The 15203-nt window shown below is 41.1% G+C and overlaps 1 protein-coding gene and 1 pseudogene across 1 annotated transcript in view; one reads left to right on the top strand and one right to left on the bottom strand.

Moving 5' to 3' along the window:
• CDC73 (cell division cycle 73) overlaps positions 1-15203 on the top strand; it is a 61764-nt gene that overhangs the window by 7563 nt on the left and 38998 nt on the right. The window contains exons 6-10 of the mRNA XM_015559998.1: positions 1080-1168; positions 2138-2354; positions 5276-5374; positions 6414-6492; positions 8253-8317. Of these exons, the coding sequence (XP_015415484.1) occupies positions 1080-1168; positions 2138-2354; positions 5276-5374; positions 6414-6492; positions 8253-8317 (549 nt within the window). The remainder of the gene's footprint in view (positions 1-1079; positions 1169-2137; positions 2355-5275; positions 5375-6413; positions 6493-8252; positions 8318-15203) is intronic.
• On the bottom strand, positions 9190-10387 carry LOC102762707 (annotated as a pseudogene).

The following is a 15203-nucleotide window of genomic DNA, read 5'->3' as shown; positions in this document are numbered from 1 at the left end:
GCATAACAAAATTTCTTCCAGAGCATTTATAGAATTAATATCTACACAGCTACACTGCATATGCAGTTTTCACTGTAGCGGCTATAGATTGAGAGCCTGCAAGGCACTGTTCTGGGAGAGAAAAACCTTGAGGTGGGTTCTGGTCTGAGTAAAATTGGGCTGCAGTTGTTTTTAAAATCTGCAAGGAGGCTCCAGTGGAACTTGAGTGGTGGTATGTTTATGCCTTTGTTACAGATGGCAAACGTTTATTGGTTTCCGAAAATACTGTCCTTGCACTCAGGTCAGCAGCATGTCTGTGTTAGGAGTTTCACGTGAAAGATTAATATTAGAGCTGAATTGGAGCATGGCATCGTTTCAGACCTCAAATGCATTGATGGTTTTTATGCAGTTTCCTATCCCATTGGCCATAGACACTGACTCTGGTCCTCAGGTTTCTCATTTGTTGAATGAGGAGATTAAATTAGGTCGGAGTTACTCAGTTTTGTTTTTTAAGTAACCAAACATTTTCAGACGAAATTTTACCTGAAAATCTAATATGCAAATTAGGTAAAAGGTTGAGTTCAGACACGAAGTGGCCCGAGGGCACCTTGTAGGCAACTCCTAATGTTTGGGAACAGGCAGAAAGCCATTAAAGGTTCACTTCTAGTGTTTTGATCTGTCCTGGTGGAGTCAGGACCTGTGGCAGCAGATGAAAACAATCTAGAATTCTAGATCCAAAATGAGATTTTGACTGTGGTGAAAGTTTTTATGAATGTAGTTACAAACTTTCCCGAAGAATAGGAATTTATCTGTTGTATGCTATCTTTCTGAATAAAGGTAACTGATATCTCATGCGAAGACCTCTTAATCATAGAAAAAGGTAACTGAAGGTTTTTGCTGTTTAGTCAGTTCTACTCTTACGTGATCCAACATACATTTATTTTATTGTCTTTATGTAAGTGAAAGTAACCTTGACGTTGACAGGACTAGGGATGCCTGGAACTTGGTAGGCAGAAGTATCTGTGAGGGACAGTTACGTGTAGTGTTTTTCATTCTAAATATTGAAGCTTTAAAATACTCACTGAGCTGCGCCTTTCCAGGATGAAGAGTGTGTGCGGCTTGACAAGGAGAGGCTGGCTGCTCGCTTGGAGGGCCACAAAGAAGGAATTGTGCAGACGGAGCAGATCAGGTAAGAATTCCTTTAGCAGAAAGAAGGCGGTGGGTGTGTAAGTGGATGGGAAAGTCAGTTTAATGCACGTTTCATTATAATTTGGTAAAGTATTTGATTTGGCTGAAGGTATGCTGGTATGCCTTAGGTTTTTAGGGAAAGTTGCACAGTATTATGGAAAACAGTCAAGTACTAGAAGCATCTTCAGCATCTGCTGTAAAGCACCTGCACCCTAATAGAAATAAACCAGTTACTGTATCAACTGTTAAGGTACCCAAACACTTTTTAACTTCCTCTCATTTTACAGTGTGAAAACGACACCAAGGTTAAGATTGCTATCTTAATGAAATCTGCACTCAGTGTTGTCTTTTTTTTATGGTTCTGAAAGTCTCTTTACTGTTTTGCTTATTTGAAAATCAAGTAAAGAAAAGGAAGCATCAAAATATGGTTTCATCTTCCAGACATGAGAAGGAATGTATGTTTATGTGGTACATAAAAGCCCCGTTACAATATATTATACACAATGACATACAGGTTTGAAACCTTGGAAGTAAATTTCAGGGAAAACCTAAGTTTTGAATTCTTTACAGAATGATTTTTTCACCCCCAGTCCCTTCCAAGTGTGTGTGTGTGTGTGTGTGTGTGTGTGTATACACTTTGCATAGGTAGAGGGACATAAACAAATGGAATTATCAGGAAAACAAAGCACCCATAGTAATGAGTTCTGTTTTGGGTGGGGAAGACATGAAAAAATGTGAAGATTTCTGTTGCATTGGCCCTTCTAAGATATTAGTAATATATCTACAGGGGCTCTATAAAATCTTAGGTGATCATAAAATATGAAGTATGTCATTTTTATAGATAAGAAGAAAACCTTAATTATTGCCACTTAAAGTATTTTTGCTGTGAACTTACAAATGTAACCCAGTGTATTTTGATGTGCTTAAGAGATCCTTGCTGTGAAAATTTTTAAAAATGAATTGCTTTCAGGTCTTTGTCTGAAGCTATGTCGGTGGAAAAAATTGCGGCAATCAAAGCCAAAATTATGGCCAAGAAAAGATCTACCATCAAGACTGACTTAGATGATGACATAACTGCCCTTAAACAGAGGAGTTTTGTGGACGCGGAGGTAGATGTGACCCGGGACATTGTCAGCAGGGAGAGAGTGTGGAGGACGCGGACAACCATCCTGCAGAGCACGGGGAAGGTGAGAGGTTTGACATGTTAGTGCTCTGAGTGCAGATTGAACCTGTGGTTGCTTATAAAAGCGGTTCGGGTTCACTCTGGGAGGGTCACTTACCTCTGAAGGATCAGGATAAGGTGGTTACTAGGTGGCGTATTAGTCATTGTAGTCTGCCCTGGGGTGGGTTGGTGGCCACCAAAGAAGCTGATGAGAAAGTCTCCTTGATTTACCCTCATTTGTCAATCCCAGGAGGGGTCCACTTTTCCTGTTGACCAGCTTTTTGGGTAAACCCAGTGAACAGGGAATATTGATCTCAAGCTCTCTGGTTGTTTATTAATTTTTGTCTCTACAAAGTAGAGAACTTGGGAAAATGAGTCAGTGAACATTTATTGCATGTATTTTATATATTATATTCTGGCTTGTGGATATACCAATATTTATTTGTTCCTTATTAATGGAGTCATTTTGTTTTTTAATCGTCACCTGAGGATATTTTATCTATTGCTTTTTGGAGAGAGTGGAAGGGAGAGGGAGAGACAGAGAGAAACACTGATGTGTGAGAGAGACATCGATTGGTTGCCTCCCACATGCTCCCAACCGGGGGCTGGGAGCCTGCAACCCAGGTACGTGCCCTTGACTGGAATCGAACCTGGGACTCTTCAGTCCTCAGACAGATGCTGTATCCACGGAGCCAAACTGGCAAGGGCTATTTTCTTTGGCTATTTTTTGTTTGTTTGTTTTGTTTTTGCTGCTGAATTGTGGGATTTTCTTCCCTCTCTTCTCCCTTCTTTTCCTCTTTCCTGTTCACGATGACAAATAATGCATTAAAAACACCCTGTACATAAACCTCTGCATTCATGTGCATATAGCACAAGTGTAAACTTCAGAAGCACATTGCTGCGTGCTTTAAACTTTGGAAGACGCTGGGTGTGTCCGTATCTTAAGGGGCTCCATGGTTTCAGCTGTCAGTTCCTCCTCCACCGCCCAGTGTTCTCCTAAATGTTCGTTCTCCACTGATGCCCAGTTGTTAGTAATCCTGAGTGGTAAGAAGGTTTGTAGAAGTGTGAGATTTCTGACTTTCATAGGAGTTTCATTTGCACATGTTGGGTTCTGGCCTCACTTTCCCTCCACCATTGGAGCAGGAATACAGCTGCTAGAAAAGAGAATGGGAAGGAAGGACTTGTGCTCTGACTTGTGCAGAGCACTTGAACTCAGGATTAGGACTCCTTCCCCAGACCTTGGATTTTGGAGAAGCAATCCATAATCCAACGGGAGTAAACTTCCACTTGTGTGTGTGTACAGTAAATGATCTGTTTAATACTCCTTCTTACTGCCTATGGTGGGGCTCATAGTTGAATATTGTGACTTGCATTGTTCTACCAACATTTATTATAACTGCTGGAAAATCTGAATCTTACAGTAACGGAATGAAACATAGGTGATATGCCCCACCTTCCTTCTAGACCAAACATTACGTTTTCAGATAACTGAGATGAACAATTTTTATTGAGCTCTAGGTGGCAGGATTGTACCATCATTTGAAAACTTAGTGTTTTAATTTAGTGTTGGTGCCACTGTTACAGTTTGAAAAATAGGTTAATTGAAGAATTGCTTGGTAGGTAGGTTTGCTTCTGTTTTACCATTTTTAAAATAAGAACTATTTTGACTTTTTTTTTCTCTGTATACTGTTTTTTCCTGCTAAACTCAAAAACTTTCTAGATACTCATAGCCGTACAAGATCCTAAGATTTTAGACAGATCTTTTTTTCTGAGTTTTTGGAATAAAAGATAGGTTGAAGAGTCCATAGGAAGTAGTAAGTATGTACTCTTATGGTCATTTCAGGCCACATAAAGCAACCAGATTTTATAATGCCATTAAAACACACTTTAAACGTGTGTAAATTGGTATGTGTTCATTGCTGAAAAAGGGACAAAAAGAGATTATTTCCGCCATACAAAAATAGCTGATAACTAACATTTTGACTGATTTTTCCAGACTCTGTGTCTCTCACACAGTACTATGTAATATTTACAGTAGTGAGAATGGATTTTCATCACTTGATAATAAGTTTGGATTACGACTTCATTTGCATTTGTCTCTGTGTTGACCTTTGCACTGTCGGTGTGAATGGGGAACCTGGTGCACTGCTGGCCTCTTGGCATGAACAGGCACTGGCGCCGCTCTGCTAGCGGCGGCCATGTTTTCTTTGCCACTGATGATGGCTGTGATGAGATCTTTATATGGTTTGGCGTGATGTCAGAGAAAAAGCAGTCCCTTGAAAAGCTATTGTAGTACTCCTTCTCCAGTTGTCCGTGGAGGCCAGATTTTCTTTCATATACTTAGACCAAAACCAAACAAGATAAAACAACTGTTAACTATAGGAATGCAGCTCTCTTCTGTTAAGCCAGACATTGAACCTTGCAAAAATTTTAAATAGTGCCACTCTTTCTTGTCCTTACTTTTTGTGCATTTTGGAAGATAGTTTTTCAAAGGGCTGCTCCAGAAAGCATTGAGGTTTCAGCCAGGGATCCCCTGGAATGAGTGACGTCAAGCCATTTACTGTGAGTAAGGGATGGTTACACAGTCCAAGAATAGGTTTGGACTGAGAAATATAAAAATTACTGGAGCTTAAAAAAATAATTAAAATTAGGAAAGTAAAAAAGAACCAATAAAGCTATATTTACGAAAAAATGGGGGAGGGACATGTGTAATGCTTTCAACAGTAAAGTTGTTTTTGTTTAAAGTCCCGGAGAAGCTGTGCCTGCCAGTGAGGAAGCCGCTGCACGTTCTGGCGGAGGTGAAGAGATGGTTAGGGTTTTTACACTCTGCGGTTTCAGGCATCCACTGGAGTTTGGAACATGTCCCCTGAGGATGAGGGGATTGTTGTAGTAGTTGATTCAGAATTAATCCTCTCTTGACAACACATCTGTCTCGTTTTATTTTAGAACTTTTCCAAGAATATTTTTGCCATTCTTCAGTCTGTGAAAGCCAGAGAAGAAGGGCGTGCACCCGAGCAGCGACCGGCCCCCAATGCAGCACCTGTGGTAAGAGTGGTTTACTGCCTACGCTGTAGTTTTATTGAAAATGACGCTTGGTTTCCAGGATTATAATTTTGAAGACATGTAATCAGAGGTTTTCAGTTAGTAGTTTCTAAACCTTATGCAGCTTCAACACATCTAAAGGATGTGAAAATCCTTCTCACCATTAGAAGTTACTTGAGCAGTAATTCTTGCCTGGAGACATACCTGTGTTGACTCTCGTAACAAAATAATCTGATTTCTTCCTGGTTGGGCTTTGACATTGGTTGATAGGTCAATGAATAATAAACAGTCATGTGCCTACCTGGAAGGAGGCCTCCATTAGAATATCACAGGGGTCATTTTTATCCTGCTGATGAGTGTTCCATAATAATATTTTATTAATTACATAAATGCTTAACGTTACAATATAATAAATGTACTTATAGCAATATTTTATTTCCATAATCAGCTATTGAGAGATATACCAGCTTTTTTGTCACTTAGTCATCCCAAGAATCCTGTGATGCAAAAATATTATTCCCATTTGATGGGTGAGAAAACTGAGACATAGGTTGAAATTGCCCAAGTCCATAATCCTATGTAACAGTGGTTCTCAACCTTCTGGCCCTTTCAGTACAGTTCCTCATGTTGTGACCCAACCATAAAATTATTTTCATTGCTACTTCATCACTGTCATGTTGCTACTGTGATGAATTGTAATGTAAATATCTGATATGCAGGATGGTCTTAGGTGACCCCTGTGACAGGGTCGTTCGACCGCCACCAAAGGGGTCGCGACCCTCAGGTTGAGAACCGCTGCAATATAATAAAAGGCTAATACGTAAATCTGCTGAACAACAGAACAACCGGAGGGTGGCAGTTTTCTGGTGGTAAACAGTATCTTGAAAACAAGCATCGATGGTTCATTTTGTCTCCTCCCCACTTTTGTCTTGTTGGCTATGGTAAGAATAAAAGCTTAGAAAACAATATTATTGTGGTTTTTATGATGAATATTAAGTAACAATAGACTATTAACATGTAAATCACGGTTAATTTTTTGCAGGACCCCACACTGCGCACCAAACAGCCTATCCCGGCTGCCTACAACAGATATGACCAGGAAAGATTCAAAGGAAAAGAAGGCAAGTGACTTGGTTTCTACCTTTCTTTCCCTGGGTTGTGCTCCGCGTGAGAGGCAGGTGGCCTGACGCGGGAGCCGCCGTTGGCAGGCCCCATCTGCAGCGGCCACGCTCCCCGTTCTGTGCTGCTCATGGCTCCCTGGGTGCGGTGGCAGCGGCATTGGGTTGTGACGGGGTTCGCGTGGTCTGCACAGCCTAGAGACACCATCTGGTTTTTACAGACTGTGTTTGCCTCCCCTGCTTCCGTGCATGGTTCTGGACCCAGACCGCTTCTGTCACAGTCACTTTGTGTGTGAATTTTGGGACGTGACTTTAACGGCGTTGTGTCTGGGTTTCCCCCGTTGTGACATGGCAGTACTCATAGCAGTGGCAGTGCCGTGCCTGCCTCTCCGCTGCTGTGGGGATTGAACTAGGAAATATGAAGTCCATGCAGTCCCTGACTGGTATGTAATTAGCCATGATATATGTATTATATTGGCTATTAGGGCTGGTGCTGCTTCTCAGAAGTTGATTTTAGAGGGAGGTTCTCCATCAGTCATGTTCCCCGGATTATGAATGTGTACAATGAGCGCTTGGGAGGGGGGGATTTGTCAGCGTCTGAGGTTGTGTTTTGTGGAAGCCCACGTGGGGTACTGACTAACTTGGTAGGGCCAGTGCCACCCTAGTGAGGTGGGTAGTAAGTTTATCTTGACTTGATACATGAAAAAATGAGGTAGTAGCACCTGGAAGTTTAACATTTGTCATTTTTTTCTGCATAATCTGAAACCTCTAAGTTTCATTAAAGGATGTGTTACCTTGATGCAGTGAATTTTGTGTGTTGACTTCCTTTACTGGACAAAGGCATGTACTAAATACAGTGTGTAGACGGTCCGTTCTCGTATTCACTGCGATGCTTTTCTTGTGGAATGAACTATGTGCACTCTAGGGGTTGGCAGGTTACCGCCCACAGACCAACTCTGACCCTCGCTTATCTCGCCTCTGCCACCACACTGCAGAAGTCACTGGTGTGACAGCGACTGTTTGGCTTGCAGTGTGTAACGTGTAGTATGTGGCGCTTTACGGAAAGGCATATTGAGACCCTGCCCTGGGACCCTAATCTGTTTACAGCATTGCTTTTCCACAGTGTACATACCTAATCATTGTCATCTTTGAACACGACTTTTTCTATATGTTAAGGACTTCTTATGATAGTAGGTACTTTTAGTGGTGCTGTAATTGAGTGTTAGATGTAAATAATTTGGGGGTTAAATTATAAAGTATTTTATTCAATCTAATTTTTAAAAAATATATTTTTATTGATTCGAGAGAGAGAGAAAGAGAGAAACATCAATGATGAGAGAGAATCAATGATTGGCTGCCTCCTGTACACCGCCTACTGAGGATTGAGCTGGCAACCTGGGCATGTGCTCTGACCAGGAATGGAACCATGACCTCCTGGTTCATAGGTTGATGCTCAACCACTGAGCCATGCTAGCGGGCTCAATCTAAATTTTTGATACTTTCAGCCAATATGAGTTTTGAACACAGTTGTAGACATAGTTTTAACCAGCTTCTGCACAAAGGGTGTGTATTGAATATATTTTGAGACTAATACCCTTATAAATTTTTATCTTCAGAAGTGTGTGATTTAACTTTATGTCTACGGTAGATTCAAGGTTTCATTATACTGTTGACCTGTTAAGATATATTATGGATAATTACTTTAGATTTGTGATTGGTCATGAAATACATAAAGTCTAATAGAAAACCCTCTTTCTTTATAGAAACGGAAGGCTTCAAAATTGACACGATGGGCACCTACCACGGGATGACTCTGAAGTCCGTGACGGTAAGTTCTCTGACCACAGAGCTTCCCTCCCGCCGCTCTCCGTGAGCAGCCGGTGCTGAGGAAACCTTCACTCTGTATTTCCTGTTTCAGACATTTGTCTGTGCTGACCAGCTGTGCTGCTAGCTGTGTATGCAGGGGGTTTGACTCCCAGGTGTCCTTGTCACCTTTTTTGACTGAGTTGAGTGTGTGTGAGCCTGTTGTGATTCACTGCAAGTAGGTGGGGTGCTACCTGGTGAGAGGATTTAAAGACAACAAAGGGGTCGCAAGGTCAACGGGGAGTTTCTTGCTATGGTGTCTTACGCTCTTTCAAGTGAAATCCCTTACACTCAAAAGACATCAAAATTCATTATTATTGACGTTTCCTTGGGAACAGAACTTGCCTACTGGCCACTCCCCAGTCCCATTATTGTGGGACTGACTTTGTTTTCCTTTGGTCGCCGTCAGAGTGAGTCTTTTATGGTTATTGTCCTTTTTACTTTGGTCTCATCCGAAATGCCCTGAAATGGATTTCATTACTGACCTTCTGTGCAAATGGGGAAGTCAGTGAGTTACAACTTTGAATAGTTGGGTTGCTAATTAATTTTGACTTAGGCCGTGAAATGCATTTCCTGGTAAAGGCTCCAGAGGCCAAAGGCGTGAGTGTTGTAGGTTGTTAGGGTCTTTTTTGAGTTGGGAACCTTTTCCCAAAGTGTGTTACTTGGGTTCTATAATGTTTAAGAAATACTGGATTAAACAGATTTTGTGGTACAGGAATCTCATCGTTTTTAATAGTTGAATCAGGAGTGTGCACTGTGTCCAAGCTGATCTGTCTGCGTTTGCCTTTCCACCTTCCTGTGAGAGCACTGGTAGACCTAGTGTGGCACTCGATCCGTTCATGTGACCATCGTAGGGGTTGTGGGTTGAGAGTAGAAACTGTTCAGTACAGGAACACTTGAATACATTGTCATGGATTCCTTCTTGAAAGGGGCCACATTAGACTAAGAAAATGCCACTGGGTTATGTTTTTCGATATATAGTGAGTAAGAGGAGGTGATGAAGAGCTTTCTTTGTTAGTTGGGTAGCAGCAAGGACCTTAGCAGGACTAGAGAGAGAGAGAACGAGAGAGAGATAAGCTCAGAGTTTCAGGGGTCAAATGCAGCGAGTGTTCCGCTATTGCACCACATCGGGCTGAGTCTGCAAGTTCCCCTTGTTTATCACCGACGAGCAGCACTGGCCAGGCCAGTCCTTCATTCTTCTTAACCAGGAAATCTTCAGGCTGCTGATCTCGTTATTATCCAGTGAGTAGAGATTTCCTTCCAGAAATCTCTGACCCTTCAGCACAGTGTTGATGTGGTCAGGCAAAACCTGTCCTTGAAGGTCCTCTTAGTACTGACTCCTGGAAGCCGTATGTGACTGTCCAGGCCTCTCCCGTCTGTTCGCCGGGATGCAGAGGCTCTGGTTTCTCTGACATCTCTTCATCCTTATTTTCTTCTCTGTCTGACCAAGCGGCAGGGATGTGGAGGATGGGAGACAGTCACGAGACTGTTCCCGCCGGGCTCACTAGCAGCATAAGGTGGCCCTGACTTTCCATGGAGAGTATCACACTTAAGAACTTCTTCATAGTTTTATTATCTTTATTTTTCTTACTGAGAGTGGCCCACTCCAAGGAAACAAAGAAACCACTTCCTTTCTTGTTCAATTCTTCTTCCTCTGTTTGAAGAAGTAGGGTAACTGTAGAATGTTCTTCAGCTCTCAGCAGTGAGATACTGTGAATTATGATAAAAGGATTCCCTAGCTCTTCATTAAATAACCTCCCATCTTTCAGAAACATTATTTGCACATTTGCCTGTCCCAGTGAGAGGTAAGCTTCCAGTTCTGTCTGACAGGGTCACCCAGGGGGGAGGTGGGAAGTGGGTAGGTAGGTGCATAAAGGCTATTGCTGAGTTCTGCCCAGTCTGGGGGCGGTTGGCACCTCTCATGGCGCTCCTGAGGCGGTGGCCAGCATCCCGGTCAGATCCATAATTCTTCCAGGCCACCACTGTGGTAGACACTCTTGGTACCAGGAGTCACAGTGCAGGTAATTTGACATTCCAAAAGCATAGTGCAGTACAGCTTAATTACATAAATGCTTTCTTACTGAGAGTGGCCCACTCCAAGGAAACAAAGAAACCACTGATTATGTCTTATTTTTCCCCTTGGCTACTAGGAAGCTCAGAGCTAAATACACACAAATACATGCAAATACACATATGGCATATATACATATGTAAACAAACAACATTTAATATTCTTCAGTTTCTGTTCCCCATTGAATTGTTTATACCCTTATTTACATAAATGAGAATTTATGTAAATATTATAATTATAATTATACTTACCTTCATCAATACAACTTATTATAATTATACTTACCTTCATCAATACAACTTGAATCCCTTCAGTTTTAACAAAATTATTATCAGTATTGAGCATGTTTTACCACTTCTGAATTGTAACTCTTTCGCAGTGTCTTTATAGACTAACTATCCACCATGTTTTTAACACAGATATGATTTTATTGTGTGTGTATATATATATATATATTTAATATATTTTTATTGATTTCAGAGAGGAAGGGAGAGGGAGAGAGAGATAGAAACATCAGTGATGAGAGGGAATCATTGATTGGTTCCCTCATGCATGTCCCACGCTGGGGATCAAGTCCGCAACCTGGGCATGTGCCCTGACCAGGAATTGAACTGTGTGACCTCCTGGTTCATAGGTCGACGCTCAACCTCTGAGCCAAGCCTTGTAGGGCTTATTTTACACTAGAGGCCCGGTGCACTGTACCCTCTCACAATCCGGGAATCTTAGGGGGATGTCAGAGAGCTGCTTTCAGCTCGATCCCCGCAGGCCAGGCTGAGGGACTTCACTGGTGCACAAATTCATGCACTGAGCCTCTAATATGCATATAAGATCTTTGGTTCATCTCTTTCCACCCTCCCCTCTCCTCCTTTCCTTCTGAGATTCATCAGTCTGTTCCATGTTTCCATGCCTGTGCGTTGAGCATATGCTGGTGGTCATTATGTGTCATAGCTACCGGCTGGCCGACTGGCTGGTCACTGAGGCATATATATATTACTTAGAGGGAAAAAGGATTCTATTTCCTTTTACTTATTGATAAATTATTTGAATTCATTCATATGAAAGCCTAGTATATTTAATAACATACTGTAATTGGGTGTTTGGACATTTCCTGGGTACTTCTCTGCTGGCTCTTGGCAGAGTTTAGTTTGCTGTGTCAATTCCTAGGTCTTCATAGATTGGTTTAAATCTTCAATGAATTTCCAATCTTTTATATAAATCCAGCATTCAGATTTTATTTTCCTAGCTGTCTTAGTGTTTCTATCTTATTCATTGGATTGTCTAGTTAGTTCATCCCTGCCCCTTTCCCCACTGTGCCAAACCTCATTTGATCTTTAATTCTAAGTTTTGGTTTTTTTCCAGGTCTTTTTCTTGATGGATGTTTCTTTTGTGTTGTTCTTCTTGTCTTTGCTGCTTCTCATGTTCCTCTGTGAGTGACTGTTCCCACTTTTATTTTAAAAATATCTGTTTTTAAACTCTTAGTGCTTCTGGTCTGGATAAAACTAAGTTCTTATTTAAAATTTTAGAATGCTGTTTTATTGTCAAGTTGAAGATATATTTATATCTAATGTTTAGGAATTAAAGCTTTAAAAGTTTTTTTTTTTATTGAAGACAAAGGTCATAGCAACCATAGAACTCAGATAATTGTCTCACTTTGAGGTTGTCATTAAAAATCTTTACATTTAGGTTTTTGCAGTGGTATATAAGATCTCATACGTAATTATTTTGATATTAAATCAATTACACATTTTACATATTATAGTTTAACTCAAATTTATTCAATTTTTTATCTACAAACTGAATGAATTTTGGACGCTATCAGTCTAATTTCTGACTTCTCTAAATTTGGTATTTTTAAATAGAAGCTTCAATTTTCTTACAATGTCTTTTTGTCATGTATGTGTTGTCAGAAACATTCTGGAATTGAATTTCATGTATATTTTAATATACTAAACTTGAGAATTAAAATTAATCAGGTCTTTAGCCTTCTATTATGTAGAAGCCTTTTAGTTTTCTTTATTAGAAAACCTTAAAATTCAGCTTCTAATATAATTACATTATCATTTATCCTAAAATGCTGTACAAAATACTTCATAGTGTCCTTAGGAATTGTTGAGTTTTAACATAGATAGAGCTATATTATAATAACCAATCATTCTGATAATAAATTTGTGGGTACATTATAATTTACCAAAAACTGTGGCTATATATTATCAGATGTATTTCTCCCTATAAGAGTTGCTTTAATAGAAAAATATTAAAAACTTTATCATTAAATTGATTTGGGGAACATTTTTTTTCTTTATCTGGATTAAACATAATAGATATAATTGATCTAATACCTTCTAATAAATTAATAGATATCAATTTGGGGGAGGCATGTGATATACATTTGATTTATTTTTAAACTTTCAGAGTCATTAGTGATTTTAAAAAGTTTGTATAATTTTTTTCTAAAGCTCCAGACACCAGCATAAAGATCATAGGACGGTAGATGTGACGTGAACATGCTCTGTGTGGCATACAGGCAGCATTACGTTTATATCTTGTATTGGGCCCTCCTGTAGCTCCCTGAGGACCAGAGCATAGTCGTACTGCCTGCTTCTCGGTGCCTGTGAGTCCTCAGCACCCTCTGTACGGAGCAGGTCAGAGCACGCGGCCCTGCTGCTGTGAGCACGGGGCAGGAGGCTGTGGCTCTTGCTCACGCGTGAGAGAGGAGCGTTTGAAGGGCTAAATGCCCGTGAGAAGTATAATTGCCAGAGCCATTGAGCTCATCCTCTGTCTAGCACATACGTGTTCTCTGTAAAAAAGCTACCTGGGAAATCACGTTATAATGATACGGTTGCAAGGTGAGCCTATGTTACGTTATATCCTTCAGTTGTTGAGTGGCATTGGAGTAAGATGGCTTGGTACTTATCTCTTCAATACAGACAGACCTGGTGCAAGGCTACGCAGCCTCTCCCCATGGTCACTGCTTGCACAGGCTTCCTTAAGACTATAACTTAGCATTTCTCCTAAACTGCTGCTACTTCTAATGCCAGGGTGTGCTAGTTTGATCAAAGACTAATTTTTTAGGCCCAGACGGCTGAATAATGAGAAATAGTTTCTTTTCCCTTTGCAATGAGTGCTGTTATTTAGGGAACGCATACTCAGCAAGATGTGAGTAACACCAGAGCAGGTTTTAATGATGCCACTGTCTTCCCTGACGTGAGGATGGGAAAGAGGAGACTCCCTGGTGAACCTTTTAGGTCAGGTGACCTAGTCGAGGACCTCATCCGCCTGGAAGGGGGCGTCTTTCTCCCATCTGTTCCACAGCAGGCAGCCCTCCTGGAATGGACTTTTCTCTGAGGGGCTGCTTTCTGCACAGCAACTACTGAATGCCTCCCCCCCCCCCTTTTCTTAAATTTGAAAAATTTCAGACATAAACATAATGAGAGAATTATAATTAGTGTGATTTTCTGTCTGTCCATCACTCAGATTCTGTCATTTTTTTTAAACCACTCTTCATCTGCCTTTCCCCCGACGTATTGTACAGCAAAACCAGACACTGGTGTTCTGTGCCGACACACTTGGCTTTTCTAAAAATCCTGGCCTTTTTTAACCCAGCCACAGAGGTTATTGCACAGGACAGCACAGATAATCCCATTTTGGTATCATCTAATACTCTGTTCATTGTCCAGTGTCTTTGATTTTTCGGAAAAGTGTCTGTTGTAGTTCATTTGTTGGAAATAGGATCCAAACAGGCACCAGAAGTTGCGTTCAGTTGTTAGCACTCTTCAGTGTCCTCTGCTGTGGATAGACGTTCATAATCTCTTCTCAGGTCATGGGTCCATCGGGAGACTGGCCACTCCCATGAGTCCTCTTGTTGAGTGTTTTTCACGCACAAAGTACAAAAGATGACAAAGAAAGCTAACTGTGATGAAACAATATTACCAAGGTATTTTAAAAATGCCAATTTATGACATGGTAGTTTATACTTGTTTACTAATGCGTTATATAACAATACCCAGTGTCAAATCTAATAATTGCCAGAAATTTACAGCATGAGCATGTACAGTATTTCAAGACCTGTGTGACAGTTGTAATGTGACACGGAAATATCTGATTTCTGTTGATGACAAAGTCACCGCCATTGTTACTAGTTCTGCGATGTGTTGCCTATATTCACAAAGGATGGAAATGCTAACTTCTTGGTGAAATTAAATTTCACATCCAAACCAGGGACCCTCTGAACTCTGTCCACAGCGCCCAGCTGCAGGTGAAGGTTTAAGAGGCTCTTGCCACAGTTGTGTCTCAGTGGCCTTTTCTGTGTCCTACCAGCCTGTCGGGTTCTTCTCAGCCTCCTGGCCTTTGTCTTCGCAGGTCTGTTGGCCTGGATCAGTTCTCCTTTAATAAGACTGGCTCCTCATTCGCATCTCAGTTCAGAGGTCACTTCCTTGGCACGGCCTCCCAGCTCTTCCTTCTGGTGATCTTCTTGTCTCTTTATTTACGTTGACGAGTTCCTTTGACTATGAGGATCTGAAGGCAAGAACTCCATCTTTCCCCCACTGTATGCCCAGCACTGGGGACAGAGTACTTGGCACATTGCTTGAAAAGTGTTTATCAAATGAATAGTTCTTTTTAAAAAATGTTTTATTTTATTTTAAAAAATATGTTCTTTATTGATTTCAGAGAGGAAGGGAGCGGGAAAGGGAGAGAGAAACATCAATGATGAGAGAGAATCATTGATTGGCTGCCTCTGGCATGCCTCACATCGGGGATTGAGCCCGCAACCCGGGCATGT

The sequence above is a fragment of the Myotis davidii genome, unplaced genomic scaffold, assembly GCF_000327345.1.
Source record: "Myotis davidii unplaced genomic scaffold, ASM32734v1 scaffold875, whole genome shotgun sequence".
NCBI lineage: Eukaryota > Metazoa > Chordata > Mammalia > Chiroptera > Vespertilionidae > Myotis > Myotis davidii.
This window is presented reverse-complemented; position numbering and strand designations above follow the sequence as displayed.